At 36.4% G+C, this 16,638-nt stretch overlaps 1 protein-coding gene across 2 annotated transcripts in view; it reads left to right on the top strand.

Annotated features, from left to right (window-relative positions):
• Positions 1-16,638, top strand: part of LOC106669459 (muscarinic acetylcholine receptor M3) — a 350,439-nt gene that overhangs the window by 126,199 nt on the left and 207,602 nt on the right. For both annotated transcript variants that reach the window (XM_024225353.1, XM_014398956.2), the window contains exon 2: positions 10,288-10,423. In XM_024225353.1, coding sequence (XP_024081121.1) covers positions 10,323-10,423 — 101 coding nt within the window. In that variant the 5' untranslated portion in view covers positions 10,288-10,322. The remainder of the gene's footprint in view (positions 1-10,287; positions 10,424-16,638) is intronic.

The raw sequence follows: 16,638 nt of genomic DNA, 5'->3' as shown, positions 1-16,638 counted from the left end.
ATAAAAAAGTCAGTGTCACGAGTCAGTGTCGAACCCACGATCTTCGGCTAGATACGCCGCTGTTCTACCACTTGAGCTATCGTGACTTCGATCCACTCGGACACTCACTTCCCATCTCAACCCCACCTTTTGAATTTTCCCTCATTTCTGCCATTTTTCAATGTCGTGTAATCTAATGGATTCTCGGCGACAAATGAAATTGCCACGGAGAGTTTTAGTGAAGTATATTTCATTTTAATTTATTAAATTCACTAGTTTTCGTGGTCCACTTGACCAATTAATATCTTTCAAATAATTAAGGTTTTTAGTTGAGATAAAAAAGTCAGTGTCACGAGCGGGATTCGAACCCACGATCTATGGCAAAAAGGAGGGAAAATTCCAAAGGTTTTAGGTTGACATGGGAAGTTATACTCCGAGTGGAACGAGGTCACGATAGCACAGATTTTACAGTAGCGGTGTAACTAGCCGAAGATCGTGGGTTCGAATCCCGCTCGTGACATTGACTTTTTTATCTCAATAAAAACCTTAATTAATCTTTTCAATATAATTACCGTTGAAAAGAAGAAAATGTTTGGCGTTTGAGATACGTACCTAGTACGTAGTCTGTATCAATATACAGACCATTTCAAAATCAATTTATTTTCGATTATTAATTAATTCACCCACTTTGTTTTACTACTTTTACTTTGTTTTTTTGTACATCAATTTTTAATTATTTTTCACTCTAAGAAATAACCGCAACTCCACCACTTGAGCTATCGTGACTTCGATCCACTCGGACACTAACCTCCCATCTCAATCCCACCTTTTGAATTTTCCGTCCTTTCTGCCATTTTTCAAATGTCGTGTAATCTTTTTGATTCTCCGCGACAAATGAAATGGCCATGGAAAGCTTTAGTGAAGGTATACATTATTTTAACTTATTAAATTCACTGGTTCTCGTGGTCCGCTTGCCCAATTAATATTCGTTATTGGACAATATTATTCGTTACATTTCCTGGAAGACGGCAATCCATCACCAACCGTGAGTACATCGATATTCATTTCCTGTATGGTTTTTGCGTTCGGAATACGCTTGCTGCGCAGTGCGAGGACCGTACTAGGTATCGATAGGGGTTTTCCTGCTGCACAAATGTTTACATGAGCACACCAGCGTCTAATAGGTACTGATTTTTTCAATAAACCCTGACCTGAAATGAGACAGCGTCTTCATGAAATTTGACGACTACGTAATCGATCGATTGAAAATCCTGTTGTTTCCTCAAGGGGCTTAGCTAGTGAAGTTCGGATTGCTTACGCAACAGTACTCAAAATCTTGTACCTGCACCATTATCACCCCTAATGGTTCACTCCAACATAGAGCTTGGAACCTACCGATAATGAAGCGAGAATTTTTGTGGTTGGTCGTTGAATGAAGATATGAACAGTACCACTTTTTTAAGAGGATATTATGTTGTCACACGACAATTGAAAAAATGGCAAAAAGGAGGGAAAATTCAAAAGGTGGGGTTGAGATGGGATGTTAGTGTCAGAGTGGATAGAAGTCACGATAGCTCAAGTGGTGGAGTTGCGGCGTATATAGCCGAAGGTCGTGGGTTCGAATCCCGCTCGTGACCCTGACTTCTTTATCTCAACTAAAAACCTTAATTAATTGAAATATATTAATTGGTCAAGCGGACCACGAAAACTAGTGAATTTAGATGAACAAAAAGGAAACGTTTAATTTACATTTTTGCCGTTTTATGTAAGAACGATCGATGAGGATCTGCTGTCTCCAGTTTTTCTTCCTATTTTATACTGCTCATGACTTGATGTTCAAACTGGAGTTACATATGATTTTTAATCGTCTGCTTAGTAAACAAAAAATACGATTTTATTACAAATCCGGGCAGGAACTGTAGCGGGACCGAGGTGCGACGACGGATTGTCTTGTTATTGTCCGGTATCGGGCCCTGTTTGCTCAAGCTACTACACTTGACAGTCAATTGCAGTCAAAAAGAGGGCCGATAATGGGGAAAAGGTAAACTAAAACCTGCCCGGTTCTGTAATCCCTGCCCGCCAAAATGGATCAATTTTCAATGGGAAAGGCATCCGTTCACCTTGGATTATTCATGGAAAATTGCTTTGATGATAGCCGGGAGAGTCCGTCTTGAGAGCTTTCAGGAAAAGTAATTGAATGAAAAATAAAGACGTCACACTGAGTTATGCATAATTTACTTTTTAAACGTAATAATTAAACGCCGCTTAACTTAAACTTTTTTTTCGACCTGGGTACAAATTCAAAGTTGAAGCTTAAGGTATAGTTAATTATAAAATCTTCAAATATTACATCTATTATAAATTTATATTCTGAAAAATTGATAGGACAAACGGAATAACATTATTATTATTATTATTATTAAAACATTTGCATAACGGCCAAAAGAACATTCGCAACACTTCCAAGTGCAGTGCAGGTTCAGCAAACACAATTCACATTTTTCACTTAATTTGGAAGTACTTCTGAGTTTAAGACGGATGTAATAGAGGTAGTTCCTGCTAATTAAAAAATATTTTACTTTAATTAAAAACTATATCTAGGTATAATACTTGACCAAATTCCCAAGAATTCAAGGGCCAATAAGTCATATACTGTACTATTTATATACTCAACATGACTACACTGTAATATTCACTAATTTTCGTGATCCGCTTGACCAATTAATATCTTTCAATTAATTGAAGTTTTTAGTTGAGATAAAAAAGTCAGTGTCACGAGCGGGATTCGAACCCACGACCTTCGGCTAGATACGCCGCTGCTCTACCACTTGAGCTATCGTGACTTCGATCCACTCGGACACTAACTTCCCAACTCAACCCCACCTTTTGAATTTTCCCATTTGTTGCCGAGAAGATAATAGATTACACGACATTTGAAAAATGACAAAAAGTAGGGAAAATTCAAAAGGCGGGGTTGAGATGGGAGGTCCGAGTGGATCGAGTCGCTATCGTGACAAGTGGTTGAGTGGCGTATCTAGCCAAAGTTCATGGGTTCGAATCCCGCTCGTGACACTGTCTTTTTTATCTCAACTAAAAACCTTATTTAATTGAAAGATACTGTAATATATTCAACTAAGCCTGAGATTACGCAGCAAAAAGTGGGAAATAAACCGTAAAATATTGTATTGTTGAACACCACAACGATAGGTACGTGGTCACATATGAGTAGTCCAAAATACAGCATAAGGAGAAAAGTAAGTACAAACTCTACAAGATATTGACAGGCCTCTCCTTGCTTATATCCCTGACACCACACCACGATCTTTTAATGGGGTACGAGTCTGCCCCCGAGACATTTAACCCCTCGGGTCTTGGTCGCCCACCCTGCGTAATATATATACGATCTTTTCTTTGTAAGGTAAAATTTTTTGAAAGGACACATTCTAACCTACAAGTGTTTGAAGTAAAAAGAAAATAGGAATTTTTCCTTTTTGCCTCGAAACAAAAAGAGTGGCTCTATATTATAATATTGATACCTTGCCTCTCCAAGCTTACAACCCTGACACTACACCACGGTTTTTTCCGGTCAATATTTAAAAAAACACTATAAATTACATAAATGTGAAATTTCAAGTAAGAAGGGATTTGCCTCGAAATTAAAAGTCCAGCCCTAAACTTACATTTTACTTATCGTGTATTGGTATGATACTGCTACTTGCTTATATCCCTGACACCTTCGATAGAACAATGTTTTAAAAGTCGCTTTGTTTTTCCAAGAGTTTGAAACATACAGCCAATGAAGATTTTCTCATGAAATTAAAAGTCACTCTAAACTATTGCTTCTCCCTGCTTATAACCCTCACATCACACCACTTTCATTTCCTTGGAATGATACGATGTTTTGAAAAGGCTCCTGTTCGATTACAAAAGTTTGAATTATATGATGTGAAAAAATAAATTTATACAATGCTAGAAATTGATTAAAAAAATAAATAGAGAAATAAATAAAATGAATTTATACAATACTATTCATTTTTTTAATCTAAAATTTCTAGCATTGTATAAATTCATTTTTTCACAGCGTACATGTATTTGTAAAATTTAAATAATGTTTATAAATCCCAGGCTCTGAAGATGATCTCAATAAAGATCGGAACGTTGGCACGATAAAGAAAATGTTTTTCTAAACCTACTTCACACCAGACCTCATCTCACGATCTCCGAATAATCATTGACTAACGGTCACTAAACACCACACACACACACACACACACACACACACACACACACACACACACACACAGACACATACACTAAATTATTATAATGTTAACGTGCCTCTCCCCACTAATAACTTTGATACTACATCACAGCCTTTTACGCTGGATATTTTTGACACTTTTCAAATTAAAAGCGCGAGAAATGAGAGGAAAGAACGGTTGTTTTCATTTTGTACAATATATGCTTGCCCCACTATGGAAATAGTACATGATCTACCACCCATAGATATTTATGTAATTGCATGTAAGGGTAAGTGTACCTGTGGTATATGCCAGCCGACTATTGTCCCACGATGGAAATCTTACATGATCTCCCACCTTTACATATTTATATAAGAGTACGTGTACCTATGGTAATGCCAACAGATTCTTGAAATACAAAGAAATTTTAATAATGATTACTAATAAATAAATTTAGCTATGCTGTGATTATTTTGTATAGTTACAATTTTAGTTATCCTGCTCTACCAGTACTTATTTATTTCATTATTTATTTTTTAACGTGGGTTCACAACAGCATAGATCATATAAATCCTCAGGGTACCGGTGTTTTTGAAAAAAAGCCCATTTGTAATTGTGTCGGAATCGAATGCAGGGCCGCCGGATTCGAACCCGGGCCCTTTACCTTACAGTGATGAGCGCCGTGTCAATACATAAACCGTTCCGGCCACCGACGCCCCGTACCAGTATTCATATTGGAAAAACAAATGACAAGAAACATTGTTAATAGTTTGCCTATTAAGTATAATTTAACGTGAGAGTTTAAGTTTAACCCCTTCCGGCTTTATAGTCGTCTTAATTACGTTCATCCGTCCAACTGTAAATAAATGTCACGAAGTTCTAAATTGATTGCAAAAAATGAAAAAAAATTTCTCGGAAGGATTGTGAGAAGAGAGCCTCGTTAAGGTGGATGAATTTGAATGGATAGCCGGAATAGTGTCCGGGAACCATCGCCAGCAGTTGACCCAGCACATACAAATGAGCCCCAGGGCCAATTACTTTCTGTGCCCTCTCTTAATCACAGCCCTTCGTAAAACAAAATGCAAAAAAGTTTAACCAGAAGGTTTGACTTTGAGGAGAAACGTGTAATAAAAGATTTATTATATTTAAATTACACTGGTCGAAGCTTTGAATTAGATACAGCAATTATAATAGTTAAACATTCAATTTTTCAGGAGAACATATTGGTCAGAAGCTTTTAGTGCATGTTCATATTGTTTAATATAAAATTTTCACAAGATTTATTCAGTGATTTTTTAGATTTGATATTTTTGATCTAGACAAAGATGTTGCAACAATAAGCATAAATTAAATGCATTTAAGTAAAAACATCACCTCTTTATGAGTGTAGAAAATAATGATTATTTCAATAATAATAAAAGATCCATGAAATACTGCCCAGTCATGGACAAATAAAATTAGCGTTTAAAAGAATAAACTTGGTATTAAATAAAACATGCACGTATTGTTTTATAAAATACTTATCTCTCTATATATTGTTTAGAATTAATTAATATTTAAGTAAGGTATTGGTTGAGAGAAAAAAGTCAGTGACACGAGCGGGATTCGAACCCACGACCTTCGGTTAAATACGCCGCTGCTCTACCACTTGAGCTATCGTGACTTCGATCCACTCGAACACCAACTTCCCATCTCAACCCTGCCTTTTTTGGAATTTTCCAATCCTTTTGCCATTTTTCAAAAGTTTTCAATTAATTAATTGAAAGATTTTATTAGGTCAATCGAACCACGAATTCTAATCAATTTAATATGTTAAATGAAGTATATCTTCACTAAAGCTCTCCGTGACTATTTCGTTTGTAACCGAGAATCAAATAGATTACACGACTTTTCAAAAATGGCAAAAAGGATGGAAAATTAAAAAAAAGGTGGGGTTGAGATGGTGAGTTGGTGTCCGAATGGATCGACGTCACGATAGCTCAAGTGGTCGAGCAACGGCGTATTTAGTCGAACGTCGTGGGTTCGAATCCCGCTCGTGACACTGATTTTTTATCTCAACCCGTACCTTAATTAAAGATTAATTAATTGAAAGATGTTATTTGGTCAATCGGACCACGAAATCTAATGAATTGTTCAGAACGTATTATTTCATTTATGTTACTTTTCTTTGCGACGACGTCCGGCAAACGGAAAGATATTCCGTTTTTCTAGAGAACATATCGGGTGTGAAGCTATTAGGGCATTGTTAAATTTTTTTATTATTCAATTTTCTCAAGATTTAATCCATGGTTTTTTTAAAATTGGATTCTTTTGATCTTGACATAGATGATGCAAAATTAAGCGTAAATTAAACACTTCTAAGTAAAAATTTCACCCCTTTTGCGGGTTTAGAGAATAATTATTTTCTTAATAATTATGAAATAAGGGTTTACAACAATAAACGTGGTATTACATAAAACAGGCACGTATTATTTGACAAAATAATTATTTCTCTCTACATTCTTTAGAATTATTTCATTTGTGTTATTTTTCTTTTCAACGACGTTCGGAAAACGGAAAGATATTTTTCTCGACAACATATTAGGTAGGAAGCTTTTAGTGCAATGTTCAAATTTTTTAACGTACAATTTTCACAATTCTTTTCTATGGGTTCTTTTATTTGATATTTTCGACCTTTATAACGATGATGCGAAATTAAGCATAAATAAAACACTCCTAAGTAAAAATTTCACTCGAGAATAATTATTATTTTAGTAATAATAATAAAATAGGCGTACACAAGAATAAACGAGGTATTCAATAAAGCAGGCACGCATTATTTTATAAAATAATTATTTCTCTCTACATTCTTTAGAATGTATTATTCATTTTTATATTTATTTTATTTTATTCATATGTTATTTTTCTTTTCAAAAACGTCCGGCGAACGGACGTTGTTAAAAAAAATGAATTTGAAAAAAGGCAAAAAGGAGGGAAAATTCGAGAGGTGAGGTTGAGATGGGAAGTTGGTTCCGAGTGGATCGAAGTCACGATAGCTCAGGTGGTAGAGTAGCGGCGTACTTAGCCGAAGGTCGTGGGTTCGAATCCCGCTCGTGAGGCTGACGTTTTTTATCTCAACCAATTCTTTTCATAAATATTAATTAATTTAAAACGTAATATTTAGAAGAATTCGGCTTTAGTTTCGTGAAATCTTACTACAATGTTAAAATGGTTACTGTAACTATATGCATTGAATGACAAAAAATCGGACACTTGTTTGTTTATTTTCCATAAAAACTAGGTATAAAGATTAATAGTTGACTTAAAACGTAAATACAGCATTAATAACTTGTTGTTTATCTTTATACAGGGTTACTAATCCCTTTAATACTTTGTAGATTAAAAATACAGGAAATCAGTGCAATTTCATCCTTCCCAGAGCCAAATGGTGCAGTGGGTTAATTGGTTTTTTAAACTATTTTCTTTCATGAAACAATAATTTTTAGTGATTTTTTTTATTAAAAGTATGGTTTAATTCGAGAATATCTTGCCAGGGCAGATGCTTTGATCAAGGATAGGATCCCTTACAAAGCCCAAGTCGTGGGTGTGCCGATGGTCTACTGCGGTTTAGGGCACCGCAAGTCTCGATCGATGAGTTGTGGTCGACCGCGATGTACGACGGTTAGACACGTTCGTTTTATTTCTCTTACCGCACTACGGAACTGTCATTTAACGACGTCCATGATAGGTAGTCAACTCCAAACTAACCGAAACTTAAGGGTGAGGTTTAAAACAGTCATCAGACGGCTTCGTAGGAATAGCCTGGTTTCTGGATGTCCCGCATCAGGTTCTCAATTTGGAGTAGAAAGGCGACTATTTGCAAATGTGCATCTCAATTGGACACTTTGGAAATTCGGGGGGGGGGCTGTTCTATTTACAGATGACTACCAGTTTGTCTTGTGTCATGGAGACGATCGGGACGCTTTGCTTAATGTGCCATACATGAGTCACAGCCTTTTCGAAGACAGTTATGGAATGGGGTGAAATCAACAGCCATGCTCGTACCGAACTGATTATTATACAGAACGGATCTTTGACTGCACTAAAGTACATTGAAGATGTTCTTCTGGAAGCTGTAGTCCCATTCGGTCGGTATGGGGACAACTACGTTTTCATGCATGATAGCAAGAGTTGAACAGTTTCAAACCGCTCTTGTTGAAGAATAGGATTCTGTTTCTATTGACTCTATTCGTTTTTTGAAGTTCACTGACAATTCCAGCTTTTACTATTTATATAAAACTGCCGGCAGACTCGACTATCACCCACCCCGGTGTGCACTCCGGGGGCAGATCTTATTCTTATCCGTTCAGCCACCGAGGCCGGTCTCCTGTCAACAGCTAGTTCAATTCAGCATGCACTTCCAACTCCATTCATACTCACGTTCATTCTTAAATTCATTCACTCCTATTCACATATCATACATTCAAGTATCATATCGGAATACTCGTTATTCCTCCATCGCCCATTACACGTAGTATGCATTTAACCTAATTGGGTACTGACATTACGACATCGACCCTCTCACATCATACAGTCGAGCTAATAAATACATCCACTCTTAACACAAGCTAGATATACAAAACTACTATTAATTATTACAATACAACAGCCAAGTTTCCTTCAAGAATCGAAACAGGTGACCCCCTTCAGCGAGGTTAGTTATTAGTCAGTTATTAACAGCAAAACAAGGTCATAAATTGTTGGTTCAATTTTAATCTATCATAAAATTATTTTCCGTTGTTTTGGTGAATTTTCTTTTAAACCGTCGTAATTAAATAACATTTATTATAACTACATTAAATTCACCAATTTCGTGGTCCACTTGACCAATTAATATTTTACAATTAATTAAGGTTTTTAGTTGAGATAAAAAAAGTCAGTGGCACGAGCGGGATTCGAACCCACGATTTTCCGCTAGATACGCCTCTACTCTACCACTTGAGCTATCGTAACTTCGATCCACTCGGGCACTAACTTCCCATCTCAACCCCACCTTTTGAATTTCCCTCCCTGAACAGTACCACTTTTTTAAGAGGATATTGTGTTGTCACACGACATTTGAAAAATGGCAAAAAGGAAGGAAAATTCAAAAGGTGGGGTTGAGATGGAAAGTGAGTGTCCGAGTGCATCGAGGTCACGACAGCTCAAGTGGTAGAACAGCGGCGTATCTAGCCGAAGATCGTGGGTTCGAATCCCGCTAGTGACACTGACGTTTTATCTCAACTAAAAACCTTAATTAATTGAAATTTATTATAACGCGTAAATTTCTGATCGCGTTTAATTTGATTTACTTTAAAATAAGAATGCTGTAATTAATATAATGATAAATATATATACAGTCCGAAATAAACAACAAAAAACGAGTGTCAAGTTTTTGTTTGTACATTGTGAATGTTATTTTATGATGAATCCATGATGATCGTGATAAAAATGAATCCATCGATTTAATAACCTGGAAATGTATTTTTTTATTAATTAATATTTACGAAAGGTATTGGTTGAGATAAAAAAGTCAGTGTCACGAGCGGGATTCGAACCCACGACCTTCGGCTAGATACGCCGCTGCTCTACCAGTTGAGCTGTCGTGTCCTCGATCCACTTGGACACTAACTTCCCATCTCAACCTCAACCCTCGAATTTTCCCTCCTTTCTACCATTTTTATATCTCAACCAATACCTTTCATAAATATTAATTAATTGAAAAATGTTAATTGGTCAATCGAACCACGAACCGTAATGGAATTGAAATTATGATGTACAAAGGTAGAATATCATATTTTTTAAAACTGTCTAAACTACTTATTTATCTAATTTTGTCTCGGCTCCAAGGGCCTATTTAAATGAACGCTCGGGCACGTATCTAATAGTGTCATCTACCTACTACCACCACAAAAATCTACATGTCAAAAAGCAGTCATATTTTTTGAGTTATTTTGACAATCAATAAAAACAACACTATGTAAAGTAATAGGAAATATGTGCCTAGTAATGTGTGCCTCGATTTTTATGTAGTTTTACTTATTTTCAGATGGGGGAGGGGAGGTGACGGATTTGGGACGAGCTATGGCCAACGGATCGGCCGAATATACGCCAGATGCTGATCTCAGGGACACCGCCAATCGCAGCTCTGTTTATTCCATCGGCCCAGCTTTCATCAATCAATGGTTAGTTACAAGTTCAAGCTGCTTTGCATTTAGATCCACGTCCAATTCAGAACAGTTTGAATTTGATGATCTATTCCTCCATGTATGGAACGACCGCGAATTTTAGCGAAATTCAGTACATATGCTTTGGCAAAAATACTCGAATTTTTTGGTTGCCGGTTGAATCTCCCTGTTGAATTAGGAAAAAGATTGAATGAATATGCCGACAACACCGGGATTGGGGTTGAAATATTCATCAGAACAGTTATTGCCCTGTTAGAGGATTGCTTGCCATGTAAGGCGCCGGAGGGAAGTGTTATTTCCAACCCTCCCCGGGGTTCCACAGCTTTTTTCCACACCTGCACCTGCGAGCTGATCGTATCTGACAGAAATTCTAGGAAGGAAGAAGATTACTTTTCATTCCCAGCACTCATCCAGTGTAATGTGTTAATTATTGGTACACGGCTTATGAACACTTCGACAAATCGGTATGTCAAACTAATTTTTATTTAATGATTTAAAATACTGACTAGAAATTACAATATTGTAAGCGCAAAATAATAATAAAATGATAAAAATTAATGACTAAAAATGAATGTTTGCGATAAACCTACGGATATTTCAGAAAATGTTTTGCCGAAAGTCATAAAAATTATGTTTCATGTAAGTAACTGTGTTATTATAATATTGTAATAAAAAGATAACCAAGATAAAGGGAATCTCCGTATTAAATTTAAATAAATTAACATATCCTCTTAAACCCGGCGTTTCATGTCAGTCCTTTGCCATCGGCACTGTGTGGAGAAAGCAGTAAATTAAAAGGGTTAGCAGTTAGAAGGTCGGAGGAAGGGCTGCTTCTTCCCTTCTCCGAGAAAGGGAAAGAGAAGGGTTGCCATTAGGGCCTGTTCCCTACACTGAGAAAGCAAGTTATAACCTTGCTAACAACTCTCCAATCAATCCGCTACCTTTGTTCCCCCTGGTCCCCTCCTCTTTTTACTTCTGCTAATTAATTTTACTCAAATATTCTCCTTTCCTCCGCTTAGATTTCCTCGCCTTTGTTCAACTTAGCCGGGCCGTAAAGTTTTTTAAAGCGGACGTCCGGCGGAGCAGGAAGTTTTAGAGCTTGGGACCTTTTTACATAGTTGTGTATCTTACGGAAGACACTTTTCTCAAGTACAACTAGGCCATGAACAGAGACACGTTCTGTAGCTTAATAAACTGTTTATTCTTAAAAAATCACTGGATTTAATTTTTTTTTAAATAAATAGTCTCTTAGGAATGAAGGATGCTTTAAAATAGTTTCACGATATGTTTACTATCCACTATTTGGGGACTTTTCTTAGCATATCCCACGCATTTGATCGGGTATGCAACGAGGGTTAGTTATGGATGCAAACTCTCTCAAAAAGATATTTCCAAGGCACCTCTTCTTCTTCTGTTTATCCGATTTTAGCCTGCATCCCCTCAAGGAATCAGGATAGCTCCATTACTTTACTCCCCAATGACCTTAACCTTGACAGGCTCATAGGCCGATTATAAGTAAATCCTTAAAACAATGATCCTGTTCTTTTTGCAATCTTCAATCTTTTCTTATTTCGTAGAACCCTAACTTTGAGAGGATGAGCTCGAACGACAAAGTTGAAGTCATCAGTGTTGTTAGTTATGAAGAAATCGGCGGTACTAAGGGAGGGGGGCAGGTCGTTAACATAGAGCCGAAATAGTGGGCCTGGTATGCTCCCTCGAGGCATTCCTGTATTATCATCCTTAATGAGGACTGATGCGCGGAGTCATCGCTTTCCTGGAGATATGACTCAAATGATTTGAGCGCAAGGACATACACCTCCTTTGGATAAATTTAAGAACGTCTTAACTACATAATCTCTGCATATAGTTTGTCGGGCCAAAAAGTGCCGTGTCTCTTGTTTTACCTTTCAAAAAGCCACGTTAGGACTTGAAACATGATCCTCATTTATTAAAACAAAAAAGACGATCGTGCGTAATATGTGCACTAGTTGTTTTATAGTATTTGTTCACTTGATACTTAAAAGTGTCCGGAAACTATCTTTGACCGAACATCACAAACGTTTGATGTCCCAGTTAGACCATCCACTACGATTTAAATATACCGTAGGTCCCGTCGCAAAACATTTCACTCCAAGCTGTCCTATCATTGTTATCGCTTGATTCGCAACCTATCTAGATCAGCTCTTCCTGCCGGCACTTGTAGGAAACCCCTCCATTGATACCTCTGAGGTCTGTCTGCTATTGACTTCACGCCGCAAAGGTCAATAAGGCCCATTTTCGTAGGATAGTGGCCTTTCATATTTTATTAGGTGTAAAATCCGAATTTCTCTCTCTGAAATGTTGGAAGAGTTTTAGGTTATTCAAAACTTAGGTTATTCCGGACTTTCAATTTTACGCCGTATCGCTTTCATCTTGTCCAGGGACAAGATAGGCGTCTAACGTTCCTTGTACAAATGTCGATTTGGGAAGCTGAAGAAAACGCTCTGCATACATCCTATGGACTGATGAATCCAAGTTCACCTCTGGTTGTATACTAAACCATTGGAATTTTCGAACTTAGGCAGAGGAAAATCCGAGAATTTTTTCATCATCTCGTGGTTCTCAGTATCAACGTTTGGTATGGACTTCTCGGAAATAAATTAATTGGTTCTTATTTCTACGAAAATAATTTAAATGGTGCTCAGTTCCTCAATTTTTTTGGGGAGGTTTTTACAACACTATTAGATGATGCTCCTCAGGAACATTTACAAAGAATGATTCTCCAGCTTGATGTATGACCCGCACCCAATTCATTGAAGGTGAGATGTTATTTGAATCGTCACTTCCCGGAGAGGTGGTCAGAACCTTGACTATTTTCTGTAGGGCCATTATAAAAAACAGTTTCTACGCCAATCATAACCCAGCACTATTACTCTGAGCACCGGTGAAGAATGGTTAAAAGAAAATCTTTGCATCTTTACGCAAGGCAGGCAGTTCGAACATGAAATGTGATTAACAAATAGCAAACCTAATGACTGCTTTTTAAAACTTTGCCATTTTTTAACCAATTTTAAATTCTATTGCGCCATTGTTTTCAGCGTAAAACGTCTTTTAAAATGATGTCAGGATGTTTCGGGTCGTATTTGAAATTTTGAAGTTGAACTGGGCCTGAGATACTCTGTATAATTTTTCTCTAAAAAAGCTGAAAATTTGAAACTATACTAAAAAATATTAAACACTTTTTTTGTAATGGAGTCATTGGTTAAAGAGAAATAATCAGCCGGGCCTTCTAAAAGGACACCCTGTATATGCATGCAATATTGTGTGTGGGCAAGTATATGTCTATACAGGGTGTCCTGTGACCAGACTTCAATACATCAGGAGGTTACTTTACATCTCAAATGGGATAGGTCTGATTCTCAAGTGGATTTCAGATATTTCCCTTTTCGTGTTACCTCACCCATAAAGCCTCTGTCTCTCATAACCTATTATACCAAATATAAATTTGATTACATCAATGGAAAGAGCATAAAATCGTATAAAATTCATAATTGAATATTTAGAAGTTTGTTGTTTTTCTTATCCTCCATTTTGTACTAGTCTTTTTTATTTACTTTGTTTTACTTTTAATATATGTTTCAACGTTTATTGACTAGTTTTTACACAGTTTGTAACCAAAATATCAATTTTTTAGCAATAATAAATTTTACACCGGTGATGAGAAATTAAGTACACGTGTTTACTTTTATAACTTTTCTGTAAGTGCCTTATGAGTACCATTTAAGAAAATTTTACTTAAAATTTAGTCAAGCGCTATGAAAACTCGTAAAATTTTTTGTCCTGACCGATTTTATATTTTGTTTTATTATAGCTACAATAAAAACAACTAACGTAGAAATTTTAAATTTACTTTTCATTTTTTAAGTACGGTAAAATTTGTTTGAGATACAGGGGCTTTGTGTGAAAAGTTATGAAAGGTTGAAGTAACTCGAAAAGTGACATATCTCGAAACAATTCTAGCTTTAGACAATAAGGACTTTTAAGTCCCATTTGACATGAAAAATAACCTCCTGAAGGTCGTCGGTTCACGGGGCACTCTGTCTATTTTGACAATACCGTCACTTTTGCTTGTTGCATTTTAATTACCTCAGGTTTCACAATTCTGTAGAGTTTTTTCAACCAAAGTTTTTCCAATTGGCCATAGCCAGAGTGTGTCCTTTTGTTTGGCTGAGAAATCATAATAAAATATTGAAACCTGAGATAATTGAAATTTCAACGCCAGAAATCAAATTCATATTTCATTAATAAATTTTATTCACTGGTTTTCGTGGTCCGCTTGACCAATTAATATCTTTCAATTGATTCAGGATTTTAGTTGACATAAAAAAGTCACGAACGGGATTCGAATCTCCGACCTTCGGCAATTGTACGAATGTGAGGAAAATTCCTGTTTTGCGATTTTTAAAAATATAAATTGAACATTAAAAATTATTACTAATTAAATTATTACTACATATTTGGTCTTTTAGAAGACCATAATAAAATAAATTGCAAATAAATTGAAAATTAAATACAATTAAATTTGCTTTGTATTTATAATATATATAAACGGACATACTAAGCGAAGGTTTTTTTTTGTAGCATTTTATAAGGTTTCGTGGTCCGCTTGAACAAATAAATTCTTTTCAATTAAAAAGTCAGTGTCACGAACGGGATTCGAACCCACGACCTTCGGCTAGATACGCCGCTGCTCTACCACTTGAGCTATCGTGACTTCGATCCACTCGGACACTAACTTCTCATCTCAACCCCACCTTTTGAATTTTCCCTCCTTTGTGCCATTTTTCAAATGTCGCGTAATCTATTTGATTCTCGGCGACAAATGAAATGGCCACGTAGAGCTTTAGTGAAGGCATACTTCATTTAAACTTATTAAATTCATTTGTTTTCGTGGTCCGCTTGACCAATTAATATCTTTCAATTAATTAAGGTTAGTTCAGATAAATTCTTTGTCGCCGAGAATCAAATACATTACACGACATTTGAAAAATGGCAAAAAGAAGGGAAAATTCAAAACGTGGGGTTGAGTGGGAAGTTAGAGTCCGAGTGGATCGAGGTCACGATAGCTCAAGTGGTAAAGCAGCGACGTATAATGTAATAAATTTTATATGTAGCTGTGTAAAAACTGTTCAACTTTCAATTACATTATTCAAAAAGATATACGTTTAGCGACTTGGCAATGTTTAAAAGAAGTGATTACTTGAGACGATGGACGTTTCTACATTAAATAAAACGATTTTTTACTTAATAATTTTACGTATCATCTCTTAGGTTGGATAAAATAAAATTACCTGAAGTGAAATTCAACCCTATTCCGAATAAATTACATCATTTTTGAATGATCACCTTGAAGTATACCCTTCTAACGAGGTAATTAAACGGGTGTCACGGGTAGGATTGGAACTAAGAACTCGTGGAAGGGGCCCGGTAGATTTAAAAGTTTAGCGGCCGAAGTAGATTTTCACTCACCATTAGCAGCATCCGATAAATCCTCAATTTCCTCCAAAAGAGCACGGGAAAGGGCGAATGGCGGAGTTAATTGCGGCAAAGTGAGTTAGGGCCGGGGGTGGATAATTCAGGCTCATCTGGCCTCTTATTCAATTCTTACCATGTGAAGAATTCCCGGGCTGGGTCGGGCCGTTTTATAAAGTAAATATACAACCAAAGCAGGCCATATAATCAAAGAACTGAACATGTATGCGATTTTATCGTCTGCTTCGTCTGCCATTGCGATCGACTTTTTTAATTTATTGAATATTTTAATTTAGAATAAGCATGAGATTTTTGTGTAGAAGGGTTACAAATTATGTTCCAAATAAAATTCTCAAATACAAACTTTCTTCAGCCCGTATTGCAAAACGGACGTCCCTTGGTCTAATTCTTTGACTCTAACCTCGGCAAAGTGCACGGCCATTCAAGAAAACAAAATCAATTACTAGCGACTTGGAGATTGCTCTTAATCAGACACTTCATCCCAACCGTCGTTAAATAAAGAATCCAAAACATCTCGAAGAAAATGCGTATGGATAACCAGCAACTACCTTCTTCAACTCTTCATTAAAATAGTCGTTTTTCTGATAACGCTTTCAGGTCGTCCAATTTTATCGTGAATAGGTGTCAGTAAAAACACTGAATTCATCCGGCTCTTTCAGAATGGGCGGAATATCGATTTG

The sequence above is a fragment of the Cimex lectularius genome, unplaced genomic scaffold, assembly GCF_000648675.2.
Source record: "Cimex lectularius strain Harlan isolate CLEC.00 unplaced genomic scaffold, Clec_2.1 scaffold11, whole genome shotgun sequence".
NCBI classification, from domain to species: Eukaryota; Metazoa; Arthropoda; class Insecta; order Hemiptera; family Cimicidae; genus Cimex; species Cimex lectularius.
Note: the sequence above shows the minus strand (reverse complement) of the source record. Positions and strands in the feature narration are given on the sequence as shown.